The following is a 26,056-nucleotide window of genomic DNA, read 5'->3' on the forward strand; positions in this document are numbered from 1 at the left end:
ATATGTAGTTATGTTCTCTGGATTTCCTGTGGATTTTAACATTATAAACAGTTGTGAAGGGAAAAGCAATTTAAATCAGGGCCCCATGCCCACCCTCTCCCTCCCTAAGCTCTTTGCCCCACAGCGAAAACCTACAGATATGGTTACCTGTAATTTTTCCTCCCTGAGGCAAATATTAAATTTGGAAGGGAAGTTATTTTAATCATGAGAAAGACAAGTGGGAGTCCTGTTATTATTTTTAATGAGGAAAAACCCTGTAAAATAATCCAAAATAGTCACATATGACTGGGTGTGGGGCAGCAGGGTGTAGTTTCATTAAAACAGATTGGCAGGCCAAATTTGGCCCACGGACCAGAGATTTCTGCATCCCTGGCTCAGCACATCACGAGGCCATTAAAAGCCTAAGGCAACCATAATATAGTAATAATAATTTCAGGAAGACACGTGCAAACAGTGCGGCTTATTTTCACATGTACCTTTATTTGCTTAAATATAGAAGATTACAGTGTGTTCTACATTTCACAAAAGCTTTTCATTAGGTAAAAGTTAGGGAAACATGAGCGGTGAAAGGAATAAACTAGCCATATTTTCACTCTGGACAGTTTTCCAATCTGAAGTGTGTGAATCTGCATTTTTTAGTTTTAGCAGTGTTTTCCTCCAGAGAGTTAGGAAGCTAGAGAAAGAAATGAAAACAAAGAGCTGGACTATGTGGATCCCAGGAAAGGGGCTTTAGCGTCCACACATGAATCCCAACTGGTCTGTAGAGATCTGTACCAGGTGACATTTCCTACACAGGGGTTTGTGTTTGTTGGATAAAGTGACATTCTTCAGATGGATACAAAGAAGAATAAGACAGTAGTAACACAACTATGAATGCTAGGTCCTGGTGCACAAAAACCATTTTTTTTTAAAAAAAATAGAAAATATTTATTACATACAATGCAATACTGGAAGTGTGCAAGCAAAGGGAAGTTTTTTAGACACTTTGGTGGTGCTTCGTTCACACGCACCACTGAAGCAAAAGGGAAACCACATCTGTAGGGCTCAGGGTGTGGTTCTGAGGGGACGATTGCTGCTTCACTTTGATTTTAAGTTTTGTGGGGGGGAAAGCTATGGGCGCAAGCAACCTGGGCATTCTCCTGCTCCAGCCCCAATGAAGAACGTGAAAGATGTGCAAGGGGTCTCTTGTACCAACCCCAAAAGCTTCAAAGGGGCACAACATGGGGAAATGGCTCTGGTGGGTTGCACATACAGCGGTACCTCTGGTTAAGTACTTAATTCGTTCCAGAGGTCCATTCTTAACCTGAAACTGTTCTTAACCTGAAGCACCACTTTAGCTAATGGGGCCTCCTGCTGCTGCTGCACCGCCACTTCATGATTTCTGTTCTCATCCTGAAGCAAAGTTCTTAACCCGAGGTACTATTTCTGTGTTAGCGGAGTCTGTAACCTGAAGCGTCTGTAACCCGAGGTACCACTGTATAGAGAACAGCCACGAAATAATTGTTCTGCAGAAGCCACATCTGCGGTGTCTTTTCTTTCACTCAACAACATCAGACCCTCCAAGTGCCCCAATTTTCAGAGGGACGTCCCTGATTCAGAGATGCTGTCCTGGTTTCTGGTTTGATCCTGGAACTTCCCACTTTTCCTTAAAGGTAAAGGGTAAAGGGACCCCTGAGCATTAGGTTCAGTCGTGGCCGACTCTGGGGTTGCTGCGCTCATCTCGCTTTATTGGCTGAGGGAGCAGGCATACAGCTTCTGGGTCATGTGGCCAGAATGACTAAGCCGCTTCTGGCGAACCAGAGCAGCGCACGGAAACGCCGTTTACCTTCCCACCAGAGCGGTACCTATTTATCTACATGTACTCTGACGTGCTTTCGAACTGCTAGGTTGGCAGGAGCAGGGACCGAGCAACGGGAGCTCACCCCATCGTGGGGATTCGAACAGCCAACCTTCTGACCGGCAAGTCCTAGGCTCTGTGGTTTAACCCACAGTGCCACCAGAGTCCCTTACTTTTCACTTTTCCTTAGGACATCCCTATTTTAATTGGAGAAATGTTGAAGGGTATGGAGTTATCCGACCCCCAAGCCGCCTGAAGGCAATCCTGTACAGGGAAGTATTTTTAATGTTTAATGTTTTATTATGTACAGTGGTACCTCAGGTTAAGTACAGTGGTACCTCGCAAGACGAATGCCTCGCAAGACAAAAAACTCGCTAGACGAAAGGGTTTTTTGTTTTTTGAGCTGTTTCGCAAGACGATTTTCCCTATGGGCTTGCTTCGCAAGACGGAAACGTCTTGCAAGTTTGTTTCCTTTTTCTTAACACCGTTAATACAGTTGCGACTTGACTTCGAGGAGCAACTCATATGGTAGCCTTTTTTGAGGTTTTTAAAGACTTTGGTGATTTTTGAAGCTTTTCCAAAACTTTCCCGACAGCAAGACGAAAAAAATCGCAAGACGACAAAACTCGCGGAACGAATTAATTCCGTCTTGCGAGGCACCACTGTACTTAATTTGTTCCGGTGGTCCGTTCTTAACCTGAAACTGTTCTTAACCTGAAGCACCACTTTAGCTAATAGGGCCTCCTGCTGCTGCCGCGCCACCTGAGTACGATTTCTGTTCTCATCTTGAAGCAAACTTCTTGAGGTACTATTTCTGGGTTAGCGGAGTCTGTAACCTGAAGCGTATGTAACCTGAGGTACCACTGTATTTATATATGTCGAAAACCGCCCAGAGTGGCTGGGGCAACCCAGTAAGATGTGGCGGGTATAAATAGTACAATTATAATGACGGAATGGGGCACCCCTATTTTCATTGGAGAAATGTTGGAGGGCATGCAACATGTATGTGCACAACAACTTTATCTTGCACAGGCAAAGTATTTTCCTCATACAAGGGATCACAGATCAAAGGAGCTGTATGAGAACCTTAAGACAGTTTGTGAATCAACAAATTGGGGGGTTTCCTGATTGCGGGTCCTCATGTTGCATTAGATTTGGCACCAGGTAATCTCCTAATCACCAGGGAATAGCTCTCTCTTGGCGTAAAAATGGGGGCTGCTGTAGGAATAGAATAATTTAATAATAATAACTTTATTATTTATATGCCACCCATCTGACTGGGTTGCCCCAGCCACTCTGGGCGAGTCCCTCCAAAAAAGATTAAAAACACAATAAAACATAAAATATTAAAACTTTCCCTATATAGAGCTGCTTTCGAATATCTTCTAAAAGGCAAATAGTTTATTTCCTTGACATCTGATGGGAGGGTGTTCCACAGGGTGGGCACCACTACCCGGAAGGGTCAAAATCCTGCCGGGGCAATGCATAAAAGCGAAGTCTGTAGCCCTTTAGAACTGGCTTAACATGCTCACAGCAGGGGTGGCTAACCTGTGGGTTCTCCAGATGTTGCTGGACTCCAGTCAACCTCTACCTGCCAGGCCAACTGTCAGAGACAATGGGAACTGTAGGCTAACAACATCTGGAGGGCCATAGTTTAGTCACCCCTGGATTACAGGGTCCATAATTTCTTAAAACAATTATTATTTAAAGCATTGATGCCCCATTCTTTAGCCAACCAGAAGACTTCATTATGAAAACTTCCCATTTTTTGAGAGTTTGGGGAGGATTAGTCCTAATGGTTAAATCAGCAGTTAACCTGAAAAACGAACACATATAAGGATTTCATGCAGGGGCTGTGTCTTCATTTTATTCCAACACATGGATCTCCTGCCATTTCTAAAGAATTTTTTTAAAAAACAACTGAGACGAATGCAAAGTTGATTAGACTTGCTGACCTATTAGTCTTGACGTATACAGGCCAGGATCCCAAAATTTGCATGAAAAGTGGTGTGTGGCATTCACACGACAATTCCTCAGAAGATTTCTTACCCTGAAAAAAGAGACTTCCCTTATTCCCAGGGTATTTTAGAACCTTTTTCAGAATCTGGTGGGCTTAACTTTATTGCGGTGAGGAGGCCACGGCTGTATGTTTTTATCTCCATTAAACATTTCTGCAGCACTCTGTAGCCTCCCTAGTTTCTTGATTTGAAAAAGGTCCATGGCATCTTCCCCTGGACTTTATCTGAAGAGTGGAAAAAGCCAGGGTATGTAGTTGGGTACATGTGACCACCAAACCCTTGAGACTGCTGCGTGTGCCAATTTCGTTCTTAAGGGAAGTTCTTCCTCTTTCCTGTCTTTTTTTTTAAAAAAAGAGTCTTTCCATGCTGGTTTATTTTAAAATTCTAGTGCAGTCTGGGAGGTCCTGTGAACATAAAAGTATAAAAAGGAAGGCTTCACTTAAAAAACAATGGCATTGACCAGCTGCTAGGTGCAGACAGTAGACAGCTCCCTTGTGCTTACAGAAGGGTCTGGCTGAGGTGTCATGGAGCTTTTTTCTGAAACACAGGCACCCAAGAAGACTGCATAGTGCGACGCTGTGTAGAATGAAAGGCAGAACATTCATACACACTCCTTGGCCACCTCGCAAGTCAGGTAAGTGCAACAAGTGTTCCTGGCCCACGAGAATTTCGCAGAAATTTATATCCCTTCTGTTTTCTGAACACTGTTTCTTTTCTCATAAATTGATGGAGAATGGTTGGGGAGGTGGGGGAAGCAGGAGAAATCTTTGGCACAACACTCCATGTTATCTACAGAACAACAGGGAAGGGCAACAGCCCTGCTGATTATTATCACATTCTTTACACAACATTTTGCAGTTCAGCTTTAACAGAATATTACACGCTAACCTTGCACAGGCAATGTGTTGACACCAAACACATGGGCCGACAAAATTTAACTTAACCATGAAATCCAGGAAAGCACATACAAATTAAGAGGGCTATGGAATACAGTCATACCTCATGTTGCATTAGGTTCATGTTGCATCTTGCGAACACGCGTGTGTGTGCAGAAGCGTTCTGTGCGCTTCGTGCATGCGCAGAGGCGCTGCTCTAGTTGCAGACTTTTTGGGGTGCGAACGGCACCCTGGAATGGATCATGTCCGCAACTGGAGGTACCACTGTATGCTATTACTGGACAACAACATTCTAAACTTATCAACTACAAAGGTTTGCTAAACACACACACACACACAGAAATACTTCACACCCATTTCACAGTTCGGCACATTATGAAATACTTAAAATAAAAAATTCCTTCCAGTAGCACCTTAAAGACCAACTAAGTTAGTTTTTGGTATGAGCTTTCGTGTGCATGCACACTTCTTCAGATACACTGAAATAGAAGTTGCCAGATCCTTCTATATAGTGAGAAGGTGGGGAGGGGTGTTACTCAGAAGGATGGTAACACCCCTCCCCACCTTCTCACTATATAGAAGGATCTGGCAACTTCTATTTCAGTGTATCTGAAGAAGTGTGCATGCACACGAAAGCTCATACCAAAAACTAACTTAGTTGGTCTTTAAGGTGCTACTGGAAGGAATTTTTTATTTTGACTATGGCAGACCAACACGGCTACCTATCTACTATGAAATACTTATCCTCTTTAAAATGCCTTTACCATATCCCTTGCCATATCAAAAATATAACTTTCTTTCCCTTTAATTGCTCCTAAGTTCTCATTAACAAAATACTCTGCATTTCAAAACCACAATCTGTAAGAAATTATATTCCTTTAGAAGGGGAGGGGGGATAGTGCAATTCCAGAGACCCCAACAGAAAGCTTCTTGCCTTTCAAGCAAGACACCCTGACCGTGGGCTGGTGATGCAGCCCCACAAACATGGGGCAAATCCTCCAACTGCCAGCAGTGAGTGGAAGGGAGTGCCCCATATGGGACAGTCAGCATTGGGAGCCTCATGCATGCAAGGGTCTCCACATTATAGCCTTTGGCAGGATGCACAGCACATTCCAATACTCTATAATAACAGGTGTTTAAGGCTCCAAAACATTATATGGAGCTTTCCGGTTCATGTGGCCAGCATGACTATACCGCTTCTGGCGCAATGGAGCCTCTTGACGGAAACCAGAGCGCACAGAAATGCCATTTATCTTCCCGCCACAGTGGTATCTATTTATCTACTTGCACTGGTGTGCTTTTGAACTGCTAGGTTGGCAGGAGCTGGGGCAGAGCAATGGGAACTCACCCTGTCATGGGGATTCGAACTGCCGACCTTCTGATCAGCAAGCCCAAGAGGCTCAGTGGTTCAGACCACGGCGCCACCCGCGTCCCATATGGAGGACTGCCACTGAACGGAATACACACTTTTATGGCCTGCATCAGGGTGCTGATCCAACAGGATGAAGCACACATGTGACAGAGGGAACCATGCGTGAGTTTTCCCAGGCTGAAAGTCCAGTCTAAGAAGAAATGTGCAAGTCAAGTTGCTGCCAATCGCTCGGGGTGGGGTGAATCTCAGACTCCACCAACAGATAATTGGTAGCAATAAATGCTACTTGTATGCAGCTCCAGTTCCTGGGCTGGGATTCTAGTGGCCAGGCTTCCAGAAAGGATATTGCAATCGCTTCACACCAACTGGTTGTTTTGCTGCTGCGCCATGAAGAGCTAAGGCAGGCATAGGCAAACTCAGCCCTCCAGATGTTTTGTGACTACAACTCCCATCATCCCTGACCACTGGTCCTGTTAGCTAGGGATGATGGGAGTTGTAGTTCCAAAACATCCAGAGGGCTGAGTTTGCCTATGCCTGAGCTAAGGCACGGTTTGGCTACGCATTTTGTCTGAACCCAGGCTTAGCTTTCTCCAGACAAACTGAAGGTTGTAAGCCAAACCTTCATTCTAGCTTGTGGCTTGTCTCCAGCCTTGGTTTTGACCATGTGTTAAACCAAACCATAGCTTAGCTCCATGCAGTGCAGAAGTAAAATGACTAGGGAGGTGTGATACAGCTGCAATATTGTCTCTGGGATGTAACACGTTTGTGCAAAAGCAATGATTTGGGCTTAGCATGCAAACCAAACCACTGTGTGTGCACAACTTCCTCTCCATGCATGGATTATCTTCTTTATCACAACAACTTTAAATGTATTTCAAGACTGTTTATAACTCTCATAGTTCCTCCCTGGGAGCTGTAAATTCTATGCAAATAAATAGCTACCCAGTGCTGTAAATATATCAGTGTTGCCAAAAACACATACGTCAAAACAAGTTACAAAAAACTCATGGTTAAAAAAAACGAAAAGAGCCCATCCAAAACTACACTTGCAAACTGTAGTCTAAAATTAAAAAATGCTAAGAGGGGCGGGACAAAAGAAAGGTTTGCCTTCCAAATAGTAGCAATATTTTTTTTTTAAATGTCTTGAATTCAGTGGAATGAATAAGGACCCCTCCAGAAGTCTTTTTCATTGTGAAGATTTGTGCTCATAAGCAATCTTGCTTTCAATACTGTTTGTGCCTGTTTTGGGTGGAAATACTGCTTTGTTTCCAATCGGTACATGTCCCACGGCTTCCCTGCTGAAATCCTGCAACATTTCGTGCCACAAATGTTCTCTTCCTTTCTCTTGTCCTGTTCATGTTGCACAATAGCGCATGAGTGCCCCTCCAGCTGGCAATAGTGCAGTTAACACTGGAGGAAACATCACAGAACTACTAATAAAGTAACTAATCGTGTGGAAAGTCCGGTATAGATCTATCACTAATGCACTACTACTGGGACACAGCAGAAGTGTTGGAGAATTCACCTATAAAAACAAAACAAAAACATATTCAAAATATAATGTAATCTGCTCTGGGCAGACGCCCCATTAAAATCAATGAAATAATTTTCTGAGAAGCCAAAAACCTGTCTTTTTGATGAATTCAGAGGACACTCAATACACACAAAGATCAGGAAACTTCATCTCGTAGACTGGGATGGACTGGTAATGGTTGTGTCCAGTGTTAATCGCCACCGTTCCAGAAGGGCTTGGAGGAGGCCTGGGGAAGATGGAGAACAAATAGAGGCATTGTTTTTAGGCTTTACTGCATGCTCACAATTTTATTTGTCTTGCTTTTCAGTGTTTGCGATGAGGCACTCATTTCAGGTTGTCTCCTGCCTGGGGTACTGCTGGGAGAAATATTGGGGTGATACCCAATACCCCCTGTGGGTTTGCCTGGACAACCCTATCAGATCAATTAACAGGCATTTATTCAGCATTGAAATGGACACCACTTTAACCCCACCTGGGAAGGGAAGAAAGTGCCGAGGAGATTGAAAGATACAGCAATATTTATGGTTTAAGCATTCCTAAACAACAGGTATTCTGTCCAGCTAAGTCATGCGTCATAGTTACAGTTTTCTGGTACAGCAATTGCCTTCATCCTTATCTCCTTCATTTTGCTGTTCACGCAACTACAATATTCAATGGCTCTCTGCTCAAGTATACACGACTACTCAACTTTACAGCACATGTCTGACTTACTCATAAACCCCCTTCAACATATTTTGGTTCTTTCCATAACATTATACAGTGGTGCCCCGCAAGACGAAATTAATTCGTTCCGCAAGTTTTGTCGTCTAGCGAATTTTTCGTCTTGCGAATCACGAAATCCCATAGGAATGCATTGAAAATCAATTAATGTATTCCTATGGTCAAAAAAAGTCCAAACAAAGCCAAATTTGGTACAACAACAGTTTATTAACTGCTCTTTAACGTCACACATACTGTAAAGAGCAGTTCAAAAATTGAAGGGAAAATAAATTAACTTTATAAACAAAACATGTCTTTGTTTTTAGACAAAGGAAACAAAGTCGCGAGACGTTTTTGTCTTGCGAAACAAGCCCATAGGGAAATTCGTCTTGCGAGGCAAATCGAAAACGGAAAAACCTTTCGTCTAGCGAGTTTTTTGTCTTGCGAGGCATTCGTCTTGCAAGGTACCACTTTACTTTGGAAGCTTCAGTTGTCTGGGGTTCTTTTAATTGTCCAATTGCCCCACTTATGCAACTATTTTATTTATTCATATCCCACCTTTTCTCCCAGATTGGAGTGTAAGGTTCAGCTACCTGGAACAGGCCCACGGCCGTTCTATGGATCGGCGTGGGGATTCCATGCTTTCCCCCCCTGCGGTGCCAATTTTTTTCTTCCTGTGGGGACCAACTTCCGGGTCGGAAGTGTGCCGGAAATAGCGTGTGTGCACGCGCATGGGGGCTCCTCACCTGGAGGAGTGCCTGTACGCGTGCGTATAAGCCATTTCCGGCGCACTTCCGGGACAGAAAAGCGCCCATACGCACACGCTATTTCTGGCGTTCTTCCAACCCAGAACCGCGCCAGAAATAGCTTGCACGCACGTGTGGGCACACACACTCTGACCCACCAAGAGGTCTGCCGTGGAGTGGACCGGACCAGCCTCAAAAAATGTTGCCGACCCCTGCCTTAGAAGGAAGTGCTACAGATATTAATGGGACCTTAGGAAGTATGGATGGGGGTGCAGCCAACATCTCCCCCCGCCCCCACCCAAAATAAAGCAGAAACACAAGTTATTTTTTGGAAACCAGGAACAACCTGGTAGCCTTCCCTATTCTTCACAAACGCAAAACCACTTCCATGAACTCTTACCGAATGGTCCGTTCCAATATCTGTGTCAGCCTGTCGTGGAGCAAGTTTGCCTGCAGGGAGAAAAGATTGAATATTTTAGGGAGAGGGGTGCTGGGTAACCACCGCAACCTTCTGACAAATTGGTCTGGAAAAAAACAGAGCCAGCAATAGCAGCACTGATCTTGTCTCAGAATCCACTGGCATTGTGGGCATCTAGGGCACCATGAAGTTACTGGGATTGGACATGGTGGTTGTGGGTACCCACACAGCTGGGATTGTCCAGTCGCATGGAAGCTTGTGCATGAGCAGCTCCTTATGAATTTGGCTTCCATGACCAGAAAGCCTGTGGGAACACATGACTGTCTTGAGGTGGGGGCAGCAGCATGCCTGACACTGGGGACACACCCAGATGCGCAGTCCCTTTCCCAGTGACTACCAGTGATTCACACAACCGATATGCTGGGGGAGGGGTACACATACAGGATTATATCCTTGCAAAAAGTTAGGTGAATAACCATTTCAAGGAAACTTGCCCACACCAAAATGCGTGTCAGTAACCCACAAATTGTAAAGGCAAACTCTTAGGGCAGGGGTGGCTAACCATTTCTGGGGTCAAGGGCCACGTTGAACCATTGTCAACCCTTCAAGGGCCGCAGGTCAAAGCTGCTGACGCTTAAAAGCAGGAATGGTAAACTTGCCGAAATGGGGATAGGCATTTTTTTTAACAAGACAAATTTTAGGGTCTCTCAAAGGGGAGGGGTTCCACACAAACCTTTTAGCATCACAGAGAAACCCACAGGAAGAAGAAGAGTTTGGATTTGATGTCCTGCTTTATCACTACCCTAAGGAGTCTCGAGGGGACGTGGGTGGCGCTGTGGCCTAAACCACAGAGCCTAGGGCTTGCTGATCTGTGGGTCGGCGGTTTGAACCCCCATGACGGGGTGAGCTCCCGTTGCTCGGTCCCTGCTCCTGCCCACCTAGCAGTTCAAAAGCATGTCAAAGTGCAAGTAGGTAAACTGTGTTGATCCCTAGCTAGCAGGACCAGTGGTCAGGGATGATGGGAATTGTAGTCTCAAAACATCTGGAGGGCAGAGGTTAAGGAAGCCTGCCCTAGAAGATTCCTTTGTAAGATGCTTGCCAAAGGGTACCTGTATGCATGGCGAAGGAGGAGGCATCTAAGTATATAGGGGTGTTTGGGACTCCAACTCCCATCAGCATGGTGAATGGTTGAGGATTATGGGAGTTGCAGTCCCTAGCATCTGGAGGGTGTCATGTTGGCTATTCCTAGTCCAGAGACAGGAGAGCCTTAGCACTTTCTCTCTGACATTCGTCGCTAATGAGGTCCAGCATACCTGGTGCATCTGTTTAAGCCCTTAGCAGGATCGAGCAGGCGGATCATGGCCCGAGTACTTACCTTGGTTTCACACTGTGCAGCAATTTCTTCAAAAGGAGCCTTCTGGAATCTTTCAATCACAAGGCGCCTCCTTTCTTTCTCTTGTTCCTCAAGCCCATTGTTGTCTTTGGGAGAGATCAGTATCAACAGAGTAACCAGAAAGCAAAGCAAAGGGAAACATCAGGAATATTATTCATCTTCACAAAGAGTGAAATGAAATAATTTACCCTTGAAGGAGCATATTATGGGAGCATATTATTGTTACTAGTGAATACAGAAATGCAAAGCTTTCTTACCTATTGCCTGCTTCAGGGTCTCAAAGGTGATTTCTTCAGTGCTATTTGCCTAAAGAAACAATAGTATTTAGGGTACTGTGTCAACCACAGTAAAGGGTCAGCTAGAATTCATCTTAAGTGTCTCAAATATTTTTTCCACCTGAAAACACCCCTTCGAATCATGTGTGTGTGTTTTTTCCTGGTGACATTTTTACTTTAAATGCAGTACAGTAGATCTGCAAATGCAAATCACAATCCTGACTACCACAACTTGTGGTATATAGATAGACTGAAAGCACCGAAGAATGTTTATAGGGGGGAAAAGAGGCACGATCTTTTCTTTAATGGAACTGTTACATACCTTTTCATCCAGGCTGCAGCCAGGCAGAATGTCTACCTGAAGTGACAAGGTGTCCACGATACTCTTCCTCCTGGACAACCTGTCTTCATCTGAACAAAAAGAGAAATGCCTGTCTCGTCAAGACATCATGGTGTTTTCCTGTTTTCTTTGCCCCAAACTGAAGCGAGTCAATTCAAATTTCAGTGGCCTCTCCCAGGACCCTATGTCTGGCCCTTAGGACTCTGTCCAGCCACACCTCTTGTCTCCAGGCCACACCCCTCACCTGCCTGCTTCACACTCTCTTTGAGTGCTTTTGCCTGGCTGGAATTCATCCTGAAACTCCAATAAGTCCTCTGGCTTGCATGGGTGGAGGCAAAACTAACCCCAAACTAACAGTAGCACCTTAAAGACCAACTAAGTTAGTTCTTAGTAAGAGCTTTCGTGTGCATGCACACTTCTTCTGAAGAATTGCACACTTCTTCTGAAGAATTGTGCATGCACACGAAAGCTCATACCAAGAACTAACTTAGTTGGTCTTTAAGGTGCTACTGGAAGGATTTTTTTTATTTTGACTATGGCAGACCAACACAGCTACCTATCTGTAACCCAAACTAACAGTCGGCATCAGCTAAATGTCCCTGGGAGAAATGCCCTGTGTCTGGGTCACCATCAATGAAAAGGTCCTCCCTCCAGTGGTCTTCTACTTAATTTCAGAAGATAGGACGGACACTTACCGTACATTTCTGAGCACAATTCAAAGTGTTGTGCTGACCTTTAAAGCCCTAAACGGCCTTGGTCCAGTATACCTGAAGGAGCGTCTCCACCCCAATCATTCTATCTGGACACTAAAGGTCCAGTGCCAAGGGCCTTCTGGTGGTTCCCTTGCTGCAAGAAGCCAAGTTACAGGGAACCAGGCAGAGGGACTTCTTGGTAGTGGCACCCGCCCTATGGAACGCCCTCCCATCAGAAGTCAAAGAGAACAACAACTACCAGACTTCTGAAGGCAGCCCTGTTTAGGGAAGCTTTTAATGTTTGATGCATTACTGTGTTTTAATATTTTGTTGGAAGCCGCCCAGAGTGGCTGGGGAAGCCCAGCCAGATGGGCGGGGTATAAATAATAAATTATTATTATTATTTATTATTACAGGAAGGCCTAAAGGTGTCAGAAAGCAGACAGCTTCATAGCTGGTGCCTCCGATTACTTAGCCTCGAGCCATCAAGGGCTTTGTAATAGAATACCAGCCATTTGAACTGTGCGCAGAAGCACACTGGAAGTCCGCAAAGCGGCAGCATGGGGTAGCGGTTAGAGTGCTAGGCTGCAATCTGGGAGACAGGGGTTCAAATCCCCATTTGGCCATGAAAATTATGAGGTGACTTTGGGGAATTACTACCTCTCAGTCTGGCCTACTTCGCGGGGGTGCTGTGAGAATCACGTGGAGGAGAGGACAGCCACTGGAGGAAAGGTGGGATATAAATGCGAAGATAGATAAAAAAAACCATTGGGGAAAATACCTATGAGATGTGTACGAATATGCTACATCTACTAGGGTTGCCAACAGTGCCAGATTTACGTATAAGCTAAAGCTATAGCTCAGAGCCCCACTCTCTTGGGGGGCCCCAAAAAATTAAAGGGGAAAAAACCTGGATGTACATTTCCAAAATATAAGATAAAAAACAAATAAAATAAAACCTACATACAGCAACAGTGTTTTGTGTTGTGAAGGCTCCTATGATGTAAGTAATGGGCCCTGCCTGCTAGTCTGCTCCCTAAGATATCACTGGTTTGCTCATTTCTGTATCTAGGGTGCCTATATTCTGCATGGACTGGTTGCATGGCAACATGGGCAAATGGCCTTAGGTGCCTATTAGGTTCATAAATTACCATACCACATATATGCAACACAAAAAACAGTGACAATTTGTTGTTGACAAAGGACAGATGGACATATAAAGCGTCCCATTACCTTCAGTAGCTTAGGGCCTCATCAAACCTGAATCCGGCCCTGGTTGTGCCATATTTCAAAAAGTAAAAACCAGGACACCCTGTATGGCAGCCCTAATGTCTACAGTTGTGTGGGTCACAGCTACTGGGAGCAGGGGAAATAAAGGAAAATCGCACAACACTGGGATTTTCTATCTATGAGCATAAGGAGCTTATTTGGCTTTCTTTGGGTCCTAACACCATGAAGCTATAACTAGAACAAGCAGTGGCAGCTCCAATTTACCTTTCGACTTGCGCCTGCATTTATGAGGCTTTTTGCCAGATGGGAATAGAGCTACATTTCCGAAGACGCATAAGAATGGAAATAGAAGCTTTAGGATGACATACCATATGGAAAATTAGAAAAAAGAAAGGGGCGGCAGAAAAGTCACCAACGTTTGGGCCAGAATCTAAAGAACTAGGCAACCCAAGAAAGGCTCTGGGTCTCAGTTCCTTTGCAATGCTTTCAACTGCATTTAATACCGTATTTTTTGCCCTATAGGACACACTTTTCCCCCTCCAAAAATGAAGGGGAAATCTGGGTGCGTCCTATGGGGCGAATGCAGGCTTTTGCTGAAGCATGGAGAGCGAGAGGGGTCGGTGCACACCGACCCCTCTCGCTCTCCAGGCTTTGGGAACACATCCGCAGCCTAGGCAGCCCTGCGGGAGGTCCCGCAGGGATGTCTAGGCTGCGGATAGCAGCCTGCCGCCCAGTGCGAGGGGCGCCCTGAAGCAGAGTGCCCCTCGTGCCGGGAAGACATCCGCAGTGTGGGGAGCCCTGCAGGAGTTCCCCGCAGGGCTCCCCACGCTGCGGATAGCAGCCTGCCGCCCAGCGCGAGGAGCGCCCTGAAGCAGAGCGCCCCCCGCGCCCAGCAGACATCCGCAGCGTGGGGAGCCTTGCAGGAGTTCCCCGCAGGGCTCCCCACGCTGCGGATAGCAACCTGCCGCCCGGTGGGCAGGGCGCCCTGATGTAGAGCGCCCCTCGCGCCGGGCAGACATCGGCCAGCCCCACAAGATCGGGGGACAGCAGGGAGGCGCAGCACCGCCATCCCACTGTTCCTCGACCTGGTTTGGTTTCCCCGACCTGCTTTTGGGGGGGAAATAAAGGAAAACAATTTTTCCTTTATTTCCCCCCCCCAAAAAAAAACTAGGTGCGTCCAAAAATATGGTATGTTAGTGATGGAGAAGGAGCCTGTTCCCCACCCACAAGAGCTAAACACGTATGTGTGCATGTCTCACTCTGCATATAGTTATCTCTCGCTTGGACTACTGCAATGCGCTTTATGTGGGGCTACCTTTGAAGGTGACTCGGAAACTACAACTAATCCAGAATGCGGCAGCTAGACTGGTGACTGGGAGCGGCCGCCGAGACCATATAACACTGGTCCTGAACGTTTCCAAGCACAAATCAAAGTGTTGGTGCTGACCTTTAAAGCCCTAAATGGCCTCGGCTCAGTATACCTGATGGAGAGTCTCCACCCCCATCGTTCTGCCCGGACACTGAGGTCCAGCGTCAAGGGCCTTCTGGCAGTTCCCTCACTGCAAGAAGCCAAGTTACAGGGAACCAGGCACAGAGCCTTCTCAGTAGTGGCACCTGTCCTGTGGAATGCCTTCCCACCAGATGTCAAAGAGAAAACAACCACCAGACTTTTAGAAGACATCTGAAGGCAGTCCTGTTTAGGGAAGCTTTTAATGTTTAATAGGTTATTGTATTTTAATATTCTGTTGGAAGCTGCCCAGAGTGGCTGGGGAAACCCAGCCAGATGGGCCATGGTATAAATAATAAATTATTATATTATTATTATTATTATAGAGACACAGAATCAATAAGACTATTGAGCATGCCTAAAAGTAGATCCAAGAAGACTTTGTTGTTCGCTAGCAGTGAAATGTATCACAGCATTTATTCATCTCTAAAGGGCCTCTACAATGGATATAAATAGCTGCAATCAAGAAAGCCAATAGGATATGCTTCTAAAAATGTATGCATATGCATTTCACTCAGATAACATTATGAGTATTTGGGATTCTCCTACAACAAGGATGGGGATCCTGGTTGCACTTCCAATGTTGCTGGACTGCTGGAAAGCACCAAAGGATGCTATATGCAACCCCCTCCCTTAAAAAAGCAGCTATGATAAACCGTGGTCAATGACTACAGGTGAAGAGGATGCGTGGCTTACCTGTCACAAGTGGTACATATGGCACAGACAGTCTCTCCACGCAGTAGCCACTGCCACCCAGCGATTCTGCCATTTGGTTGGTCAAGAAGAACAAGCTCGTTTCGTCCTTCTCCAGGGACTTGGGGAGGCTTCAAAACACAATTTGCAATTGTGGATTTAAAACCATTAGATAAAAGAAGCAAAGAATGAGAAAAAAAAGAGAGGCATGGTTCAGAACGTAGGTTAGAGCGAATTACCCAATGGAGCATATTGCACCCTAGATCTGATTCTTAAATACAGTGGTACCTCAGGTTAAGAACTTAATTCGTTCCGGAGATCTGTTCTTAACCTGAAACTATTCTTAACCTGAGGTACCACTTTAGCTAATGGGGCCTCCCGCCACCACTGCGCCGCCGGTGGGCGATTTCTGTTGTCATCCTGAAGCAAAATTCTTAACCTAAGGTACTATTTTTGGGTTAGCGGAGTCTGTAACCTGAAGCATCTGTAACCTGAAGCGTCTGTAACCCAAGGTACCACTGTAGTATTTAGTACCAACAAGACCAGGGATGTGCCTTCCAGGCCTTTCTACCAAGCCACACTCCTTCTCCATTCACATTTACAAAAGAAAAAGTAGGAGGTAAACTATTGGAGGCAAACCCCTTGTCTATTTGGTCTTATCTATATGTTTATATGTATGTATGTAATTTCAAATAATCTGTATTGGAATGGCAGAGAGAAAGATGGACATGCAAGATGCTTGTAGATATGGCTCATATATGGCTGGGCTGCCTTTACTCATGAAAGGGAGCAGGTGGCGCTGTGGTCTAAACCACTGGCCCTGCTTCACACCTGGAGTATTTGTACCTGGCTAGAATGTGTCTTTGAATTCTGATAATGTCTCTTGCTTGTCTGAATGGAGGATACAGAGCAGAGCAGGGTGCATGTGTGCGTCAAAACTAAACTATTGCACAAAGGTAAGATTTGCATTGATTGCTCTGCACACTTTTGCCTCTGGTTCTGCCCGACACTGGAATCTGGCTCCAAGAGATTGCTCAGAAGGGATTGAGAAAGCTCCCCCACTCTTGCATTAAAACCTGGGGAACACAGTGTTGGGAATCTGAATACGTGCAGCTACTCACACAGAGTCAATTAGGGTTTGGCAGACAGCCAAAAGGCAATGTGAAGGAGTAAGTCTGCCTGGTGATACAGAGGCATGGAGACAGCTCCATGATTGGTCAAGCTCTCTCACGGGAATAATGATTAATGGCCTACTAACTGGAATGTGTGTTAGTACGAGGTTGAGTGTAGGAGTTGGAGGTTGAGAGTTGTGAGTTGGGTATGAGAGAGTTAGCTAAAGATCTGTGCTCTGTTCTGTTCCTGTAAATAGTCCACTTTATATAATAAACACCTGGTTTCTGCTTCGTCCATCCTGCCTGCAGCCAAGTCGCCAATTGCTTCCATGGATTCTGCGTTTACTCTGCTAGGTCTGGCTAAGGTCCTGCAACTAGTCAGAGAGTTGCGAAACACCAAATAGGTTTCGAGGATGGCTCAGTTGGTAGAGCATGAGGCACTTAATCTCCGGGTCACGAGTTCAAGCCCCACATTGGGCAAAAGATTCATGCACTGCAGGAGGTTGGACTAGATGACCCTCGCAGTCCTTTCCAACTCTACAGTTCTATGATTCTGTTTTGTCCACCCAGCCCAGTACTGTCTACTCTGAGTTTCAGAGGCTCTCCAGGGTCTTGGGCAGAAGATCTGTCCTCACTGCCCTTTAACTAGACATGCCAGCAACAGAGATGGTCTTTCACAGTCCTTAAGTCAAAAACATTACTGGTTCTCATGTTTTACGAGTTGTTTAAAATTTCACATACTTGCACTTCTCTCTGAAAATTGTTTCAGGTAAAAAATAGGGTGCTTCTACATGTCTGGTTTCAATGACCTGCAACACGAGCGGAAAAACAAGACAGCGTTTGACAATTTTCTCACTTTGCATTCTATGTTAAAATGTATATGTTTGCAAATAAATAAATAAATATGCATTCCAAGTGTGGACATGTTTGATGGATGAGCCTGCTTCCTTTAAGCCCCAGCCCATGCCTGCTGTCACTCACAGCGGCCTGTCTCTGCAGTCCATACATATTACCACAAGTAACCCCCAACCCAAATTTGCTTTGGGCTCTTGATTTAGCCAAGCCGGAAGGGCAGTTCTGCTACTGTATCAATGCAAGGCACACCGGTGAAAATCAGAAGCGATACAGCACCTTAGTAACATGTTGGCAAAAAGCAGGAACAGCGATCATCTGGCTTAGGAAGTTGAGGTATGCGGCTACCACTGCCATCACACTACAGCGATGGAACATGGGCAAGTTGTCTTCGTTAAGGATTGCAATGTCCTACAATGAAAGGAAGGGAAGAGGGAACCTCATTCAAGACTGGCATTGGTCATATTTTTTTCATATGGGTGAAAAGACTAAGAGCCAGGAAGGTAAAACAGGTTTTTTCCCCTGTCCCAGGTCACTGTAAAGTCTTTTGAGTGGAGAAGTCAGTTCAAGTTTTATTTATTTATTTATTTTGCAGGACAAACTAGTCTTAATAGCTTGTGCAGTGCACAACACATCTTAAAACAGTTTTTCAGGACATGGGTAGTTATGATCTGACAGTGTGTTGGAGCAAGGGTTCCCAAACTGCGGTCCATGGACCGTCATTCATTCAGGAGCTTTGTTCAGGTAGTCGGGGGGTAGGGGTGGGGTAGTCGGTGAAAAACAATAGAATAGAATAGCAATAGAATCCAACCTTAGAAAGAAAAGAAGCAATGAAAATGTTATGTACTAAGCTTGGATCCTAGAACAATAGGCAGGTAAGATCCTAGAATGCAACAACTGGGATGGACAGGTATCAGAAAAGCCCACTGCCCATCCATCCCATGAACACTGGGAACACTGTACTGCCACCTTCTCATTTCTGAGGCTGCTCTACACATTAACTAAGCTTTATTTTGAAACCACAGCATGTACAAAAAGAAGGTGAGATTCTCAAGGTGGAAAATGATGCAGCAGGTAGATTCAAAGCGTACAAAATAAGCGCACCGTTCTTGATCAGAAATACGGATTCCAATCTTTTGACATGATATCAACAAAGTCGTCCAGATGCACTTTGAAAGACCTACCTGCAAGGCGATAGCCACTCTGATGAGGTCAATGACCACTTCTTCGTTGGCTAGTTCAATTGTCATGAGAGCCAGCGTTGTGTAGAGAAGCTCAAAGTTCTTCTGGACATTGTCCTCTTCCTTACATCCTAAGTAGACATGCCTATACAGCTGCTGCCCATGCTAGAGAGAGCAGAGAGGAGTCTTGATTAAGGTTTTTGTTGGAAGATTTGGGATACAAGAAATGACTTCTTTACGCATAGTCAAGCTATGGAACTTGCTCCATCACAGGAGGCTTTGATGGCCACCAAGTTGGGTGGCTTTGAAAGAGAATTGGCAGATTCATGGAGGAGGTGGCCATCAATGGCTGTGTAATGGCCTGGGAATCGGATTCAGAGGCTGAACCTGAGGAATCCCAGTCTGCACAGGAGTCCCCACCTCCAGGGCCGGCTGAACCTGAAGGGCCCTCACCTGTGCCGGATCCTCAGGAGCAGACACCAGCTGAATCCGCTCTGACTCCAGAGGTGATAGAGGACCCATTGCCTGCAGATGCTCCACTCTCAGCCCTGTCAGGGGAAGCTGAGGTTGCCTCTGGGTCCTGTAGCCCTCCAGCCTCTCTTGAGCTGCAGAGGCCCAGGGCAGAGAGGCGGAGGGAACAAAGTTTTCTCACAGGAGGAGTGCTTGCCTTAAGGCCAGGAGAGTGCGAGTCACCTGTGGGCTGGGCCGCCCCTGGCCTCAGAGGAGATAAAGGCCAGTCAGCCCAGGTTGCAGGAGCAACATCGTTGGTATCCTGTTCCTGCCGGCATCCTGACCTGCTCTCCTGAGTTCCTGACCATGCCCGACTCCTTGCTTTGGACCTCGCTTCACCCCTGACGGACAGCCTCCTTACCCTCGATCTAGGACTGAACTTAGACCACGCTGCACGTTAAACCCCCCGGGGCCAGCACAGGCTGCTAGCCATGACAGCTATCCTCTGCCTTGAAAGTTCTAGCCAGCAATGCTTCCAAATACCAATTGCTGGAAACCATGAGAGGGGAGAGGGCTCTTGGGCTTGTGTTCTGCTTGTTGGTTTCCCACAGGCATCTGGCTGCCCACTGTAAGAACAGCATGCTGGACTAGATGGGCCATTGAGCTGATCCTGCAGGCTCTCCTTATGTTCGTATGCTTATGTCAGGTTTTTTGGAGCCACTGAGGAGCCACTAGGTAATACTTGGTGCACATTCACAATACAGGTATTGGCTTCTACCAGAGCCGGAGCAGCCTCTTCCATCAAGTGGCCCTCCAGATATTTTGGAACGCGACTCCCATCAGTCCCAGCCAGCGGAGTTGTAGGTGATGATAATAATAATAATAATAATAATAATAATAATAATTAATAATAATGTTATATTTATTTCTATCCTGCCTTTTCCTCAGACTGGGACTCAAGGCAGCTTCTCATGGTAGACTACCAAGAGAACAGGATGCCAACCAGCTGAGCCTTTGGTCTGACCCAGCAGGGCTCATCTTATCTTCATCTAGCCCATGGGTAGGCAAACTAAGGCCCGGGGGCCGGATCCGGCCCAGTCGCCTTCTAAATCCGGCCCACAGGCGGTCTGGGAATCGGCGTGTTTTTACATGAGTAGAATGTGTGGTTTTATTTAAAATGCATCTCTGGGTTATTTCTGGGGCATAGGAATTCATTCATTGCCCCCCCCCCAATATAGTCCAGCCCCCCACAAGGTCTGAGGGACAGTGGACCAGCCCCCTGCTGAAAATGTTTGCTGACCCCTGATCTAGCCCATAATTGTCAACTCTGCCTGGAAGAAACACAGCTCTGTTACTAGACTTTGCATTTAGAGGAGATGCCAAAAATAAATTCTGGGCCCTTCTACATTCAAATCACAGGTTCTACCCACAGAACAGTGAGTCCCTATATCCCTTACCTAACAGTACGCAACATCTCTTTCTTCTAACAATTGGTTTGATCTTTAATGATATTATTACCTTTTTGATGAAATTCGCATCTTGCCTTGAAATTTTGTCCCGTTTTATCTTTAGATCCGAAACATCAGGTATTATTCTGCGCAGACACAAAACAGTATGTTACTTTCTCAAAACAGCATTAATAATTATAATTTGCAAGCAAATTACTTCTCAGCGATGGGGAGACTCGGAATCATGCTGTGAAAAGTATTTAATTTATCCAGGCATTTTCAAAGTCATCTCCATTTTAATTACATCCACATTTTGCAATGACAATAGATTTCCTATTCAAAAAAGGGGGGAATCATAAGTAATTATGACTCAGTACAGGAATAGTCCATTTTATGTTTTGTATAAAACAAAAATATAATTACAAGCTTAATTAAACCAGGAGCAATTTGGAAGAGCTATTTAACATTCAGGGCAGGGCACCTGGAAAACAAAATCATCAATTGCTGCATCAAAAACATTCAGCTGTTACATTCCTGCACTTTTCCTCTCTTCACTGACAAAATGGAACATGTAAAACAGAAGAAAAATGTGTACAGTGAATGGTATCTATTGATCACAGTTGGAAAACATAATTTGTTACTGTAGTTTTCTCTTATTTGCTATATCTTTTGAAAACTTGTTCACTTACAAAGCTGGACACCTTTATAAGATATCGAGACCAAATTTTGCAGGTTTTCATTGATGTCTGGATACAACCAGACACCATTTTCAATCAAGATGGCGGACTGAACCCTTCAAAACTGCACTGATTTCCTTGCTTTCTTAAAGTACCCAAACAATTCTAGGTTTGAGGCTGGTAGTGCATTATTAATTGCCTGCCTTCAGTGCAAACCAGAGCTCTGAACAAAAGTACAAACAGCCTGGGCAACCACAATCTTTCCCCAATCTTAAGTCACTTTGCCCCATTTCTGCGTCCATATGTGATTCCCCTCCCTTTAAATATTCCACACAAAAATTCAGGTACAGTTACCCAGGAATTTTGCCCAATATAATATAGTAGTTTTGTACGTAATTTACACTAGCATGTGCACACATCTTGGTTAGGGAGTTGCACCACAATTGTTTGGAGATTTTGAATGACAGATGTGTTTTGCTTCCTGACCTGAGAACTGCAAATTAAATAGGTTTGCATCAAAACGCAAACCAAACAAACTTCTTCCCCACTGCTTTATAAGAGTGCACAAACTGCAGAAGGAACATAGTTAATGGGAGTTTTGGCAGAGATGGATTAATCTCTTTGTGCATGCCACCAATTTTAGCATCTACATCCGAGACTCCCATGGTACACTGGCATGATCTACTGTTGCATAGGGACTCAACAGAGACCCTGTCAGACTCAAGCATTAACCTTATCCCTCTGAGCTTCACTCGGTTGTCATGCCGATCAATAACGTTGTGCAGTATTTCCAGGACCAGCTGTCTGAGTTCAGAGTCATCCATGAGTGAAGGAGAGAGCAAAGGATCCAGAAAAGGAGCGGGCAGGGCAGCAGAAATGGTCTTGGCACTGTATCCTGTTGTGACCTGGTGAGCATCAAAGAGAAGGTAAGGAGAAGTCACCAAAGAAATGATTCAGCCAAATCACACAGCCAAAAGCTGGGTACTAAAGCTGTGCCCATTTAACGGAACAAATTGTGCAGGCAAGAGCTGTGTCCATTCAGCTGCACAAACTGCACAAGGGAAAGCTGAGCCCATTCAACAGCAAAAAAAGAAACCCACCAAAAACTGATGTAGTTCTTTTGTTTTAAGTGGGTTTTTATCATGCTTTTCCTTCAAGGGGTTCAGGGCTGTATGCATGGTTCTCTCTCAGTTCATTTTATTCTCACAGGGGTTTTTTGTGAGGTAGATTAGGCTGAGCAATAGTGACTGACCCGAAGTCACCTAAAGTGAGCTTCCATGCTGGCTGCCCCTGCAATGACTCCTCAAGAATCACAAATTCTGAATCACAAGACAGAGAAACCAGTAGGAGAACACTTCAATCTCCCAGGACATTCTATACAAGACCTCAAAGTAGCTGTTTTACTACAAAGGAATTTCAGAAATAGGCTGGAAAGAGAAGCTGCTGAATTGCAACTCATTACCAAACTTAAAACCATGGAGAGACCTGGTCTGAACAGAGACATTGGATTCTTATCTCATTATACATGACTAAGCCATTTTTCACCTTCTCACCCCTTGCCTTTTCCTGTAAGACCTATTGCAGTCGTTAAGAGTCGTCAACAGGCTCATCTCAGCTATCTGCCAATCACCCATTCCCACCACCCTTCTGAGTAATACCCCTCCCCACCTTCTCACTATATAGAAGGATCTGGCAACTTCAGTTTCAGTGTATCTGAAGAAGTGTGCATGCACACGAAAGCTCATACCAAGAACTAACTTAGTTGGTCTTTAAGGTGCTACTAGAAGGAATATTTTTTATTTTGACTATGGCAGACCAACACGGCTACCTATCTGTAACTGGTCCTTTAGAGAGTGTAAGAGCGTAAAACAATGGTTGGCAGAATGGCTTACAAGCAGTAAACATTGATGTAATCTCTAGTAGAACATCAGTGGAAACCAAAAACGAAAGAAAGACCCAATTTACAACAACCTCCCTGCCTACTCAACTCTCAGCATTTCTCAGTCTCACAGATAACCAGACAAGTAATTCACAAAAGTATTTGCAAATGTGGACTAGTCCTATGGAAAACACCACTCTATTTTACTTTTGCTTCAAGTTTAAAGAAGTGGCTATTCTGCCTGCTTAGCCATGCTGTAAAATGCATCTTTTAAAATAAGGATATAAAAGCCATCATGTGAATTTCCTTCATTACTTACCATTAGTAACGATCTCAGCAGCATAATTTGAATTCGTCTGGTTCCCAAATCCCTAAAGGAAATGGAGGGGAAAACCAAAGTTAATTTGAATCAACACTTCTCTCTCTCTTAAATAGATAAACCATAACAACTTCCATAGTTGGTGGCTGTGGGATGCAGAATATGATAAAATGTTAAGATAAAATGGCAAGCTGGAATAGTGAGCCTCAGAACAGAAGCAAAAGCTGGAAGAATCCATGTGGCCCAAGCAACAAAATGCTGTAAATTGTTGGATTTTAGTTAAAATCCACACTGACTAGAAGAAGTGATGCCTAGGTCATTCATATTCAAACGAGAACTCTGAAGGCCGAAGTGGTGAGCATAACTGCCTTCCAAGCAGTTGACCTGGGTTCGTTTCCCAGCCAACGCACCAACCGGTGATTTGCGAGCTGAGCAGCTGGCAGTGGAACAGCCTTGGTGTAAAGAGATGGAAAGGGAGTGTTCTGTGTTTCCACATTTGGTATCTAGCAATTCTAAAGCAATAGCCAGGAATAGCTGTGGAAAGCTTGCGGTGAGAGAAGCAGAGTCTTGGACTCTTGCTGGACTCTAAGCATGCCTTGACCATGGCAGTGGTGAATGTCTGTGCAGTGGTACCTCTGGTTATGAACTTAATTCGTTCCGGAGGTCCATTCTTAACCTGAAACCGTTCTTAACCTGAAGCACCACTTTAGCTCATGGGGCCTCCGGCTGCTGCCGTGCCACCGCAGCATGATTTCTGTTCTCATCCTGAAGCAAAGTTCTTAACCCGAGGTACTATTTCTGGGTTAGCGGAGTCTGTAACCTGAAGCATATGTAACCTGAAGCATATGTAACCCGAGGTACCACTGTAGTATTTAGTACCAACAAGACCAGTACCAACTATGTTGGCAGGGCCCATTGATATTGGTCACCAGGAAGGAAGAGACACCTGTCAGACTTTTCTGGCTTTGAAGATACCTTCTGCTGCTGACCTCCTTCCTTAAAGGTTGAAGTAGAAGACAAGAGAGGGACTTTGACACTTTGAATGCTCAAAATATCCCCATGTCCTTTGAAACTGTTGATGCTCTATTTAGGTCCCATCCAAAAGAACGGTATTATTTTGGGGGGTGGGGAGGGGGCATCACGTTAGTTCAAAGTGGGTGACACCCTGAAGCAAGAGGACAACACTAATGATTCTGATGAGTAACTCTCAGACCTGAGATGGATTAGCAAAACCAGAATGGCACTGCAGAATCAGAAGTAGCGAACAGCGGAGCACAATTTGCTTCGGACCACCTATCACTTCTCTCTGCAGCATTAAACTATGTGGCAGACGGTTGGGGAGAACAACTGCTATCTGGACAATCCTCAGTTGCACACTAGTATATTATGCATCATTTGCTAGCCTCATTCAAAGAAAAAAAATACCAAGAGGGCTAAGAGAGATCTGCTCCTTTATATGTATGCAGCGAAGATCATGGCCACTGGTCCCATCACCTCCTGGCAAATAGAAGGGGAAGAAAAGGAGGCAGTGAGAGATTTTACTTTCTTGGGCTCCATGATCACTGCAGATGGTGACAACAGTCACGAAATTAAAAGACGCCTGCTTCTTGGGAGAAAAGCAATGACAAACCTAGACAGCATCTTAAAAAGTAGAAACATCACCTTGCCAACAAAGGTCTGCATAGTAAAAGCTATGGTTTTCCCAGTAGTGATGTATGGAAGTGAAAGCTGGACCATAAAGAAGGCTGATCGCCAATGAATTGATGCTTTGAATTATGGTGCTGGAGGAGACTCTTGAGAGTCCCATGGACTGCAAGAAGATCAAACCTATCCATTCTTACGGAAGTCAGTCCTGAGTGCTCACTGGAAGGACAGATCGTGAAGCTGAGGCTCCAATACTTTGGCCACCTCATCAGAAGAGAAGACTCCCTGGATTAGACCCTGATGTTGGGAATGATGGCGGGCACAAGGAGAAGGGGACGACAGAGGACGAGATGGTTGGACAGTGTTCTCGAAGCTACCAGCATGAGTTTGACCAAACTGTGGGAGGCAGTGGAAGACAGAAGTGCCTGGCGTGCTCTGGTCCATGGGGTCACAAAGAGTCAGACACGGCTGAACAACTAAACAACAACAATGTATGCAGCACAGAAAATAACCAGACCGATAAAGAGTTCTAGAGGCTGATATGCCTAATTAAAACTGAAAAATAAAAAGCCATGGGAGTCTGGTGGTTTCCTTAGAAAAGCAATGAATAAAATATAACTATGTATTGATGATTTGAATTTACGGAGGAATAAAATCCCCATCACAACAAGAATCATCCCGAGTGCCTTAAGTTTGCTGCTTCGTGACTCCCCGTCTGAAAATCGATGAGCAGAGAATGAAGCCGAATGATTCTGAATTATTCATTTCCACCAGAAGCCCATTTATCAGCACCATTCTCCTCTAGAAAGCATTTCTCAGAAGCCTACAGAATCAATCGAGGCCA

The 26,056-nt window shown here is 45.0% G+C and overlaps 1 protein-coding gene and 1 long non-coding RNA gene across 5 annotated transcripts in view; both read right to left on the reverse strand.

Annotated features, from left to right (window-relative positions):
* Positions 1–1,100: 1,100 nt before the first annotated feature.
* The window catches only part of LOC310713282, a 93,703-nt gene continuing 68,747 nt past the window's right edge, over positions 1,101–26,056 (reverse strand). The window contains exon 2 of the long non-coding RNA XR_014529183.1: positions 1,101–1,698. This is a non-coding gene — a long non-coding RNA (uncharacterized lncRNA). The remainder of the gene's footprint in view (positions 1,699–26,056) is intronic.
* The window catches only part of EFR3A (EFR3 homolog A), an 84,497-nt gene continuing 61,576 nt past the window's right edge, over positions 3,136–26,056 (reverse strand). The window contains exons 13-25 of one of the 4 annotated variants that reach the window (XM_083516662.1): positions 23,569–23,620; positions 22,103–22,275; positions 20,764–20,839; positions 18,799–18,960; positions 17,894–18,025; positions 17,504–17,571; positions 15,654–15,781; positions 11,511–11,599; positions 11,171–11,219; positions 10,896–10,999; positions 9,503–9,552; positions 7,789–7,883; positions 3,136–4,259 (exon numbers count right to left, since the gene is read on the reverse strand). In XM_083516662.1, coding sequence (XP_083372788.1) covers positions 4,258–4,259; positions 7,789–7,883; positions 9,503–9,552; positions 10,896–10,999; positions 11,171–11,219; positions 11,511–11,599; positions 15,654–15,781; positions 17,504–17,571; positions 17,894–18,025; positions 18,799–18,960; positions 20,764–20,839; positions 22,103–22,275; positions 23,569–23,620 — 1,180 coding nt within the window. In that variant the 3' untranslated portion in view covers positions 3,136–4,257. Of the gene's footprint in view, positions 4,260–5,487; positions 7,649–7,749; positions 7,884–9,502; positions 9,553–10,895; positions 11,000–11,170; positions 11,220–11,510; positions 11,600–15,653; positions 15,782–17,503; positions 17,572–17,893; positions 18,026–18,798; positions 18,961–20,763; positions 20,840–22,102; positions 22,276–23,568; positions 23,621–26,056 lie in introns of those variants that run through there. The other 3 variants (XM_083516661.1, XM_083516660.1, XM_083516659.1) reach the window with 3 other exon arrangements.

The sequence above is a fragment of the Podarcis liolepis genome (assembly GCF_965112155.1).
Source record: "Podarcis liolepis genome assembly, chromosome: 8".
Lineage (NCBI taxonomy): Eukaryota > Metazoa > Chordata > Lepidosauria > Squamata > Lacertidae > Podarcis > Podarcis liolepis.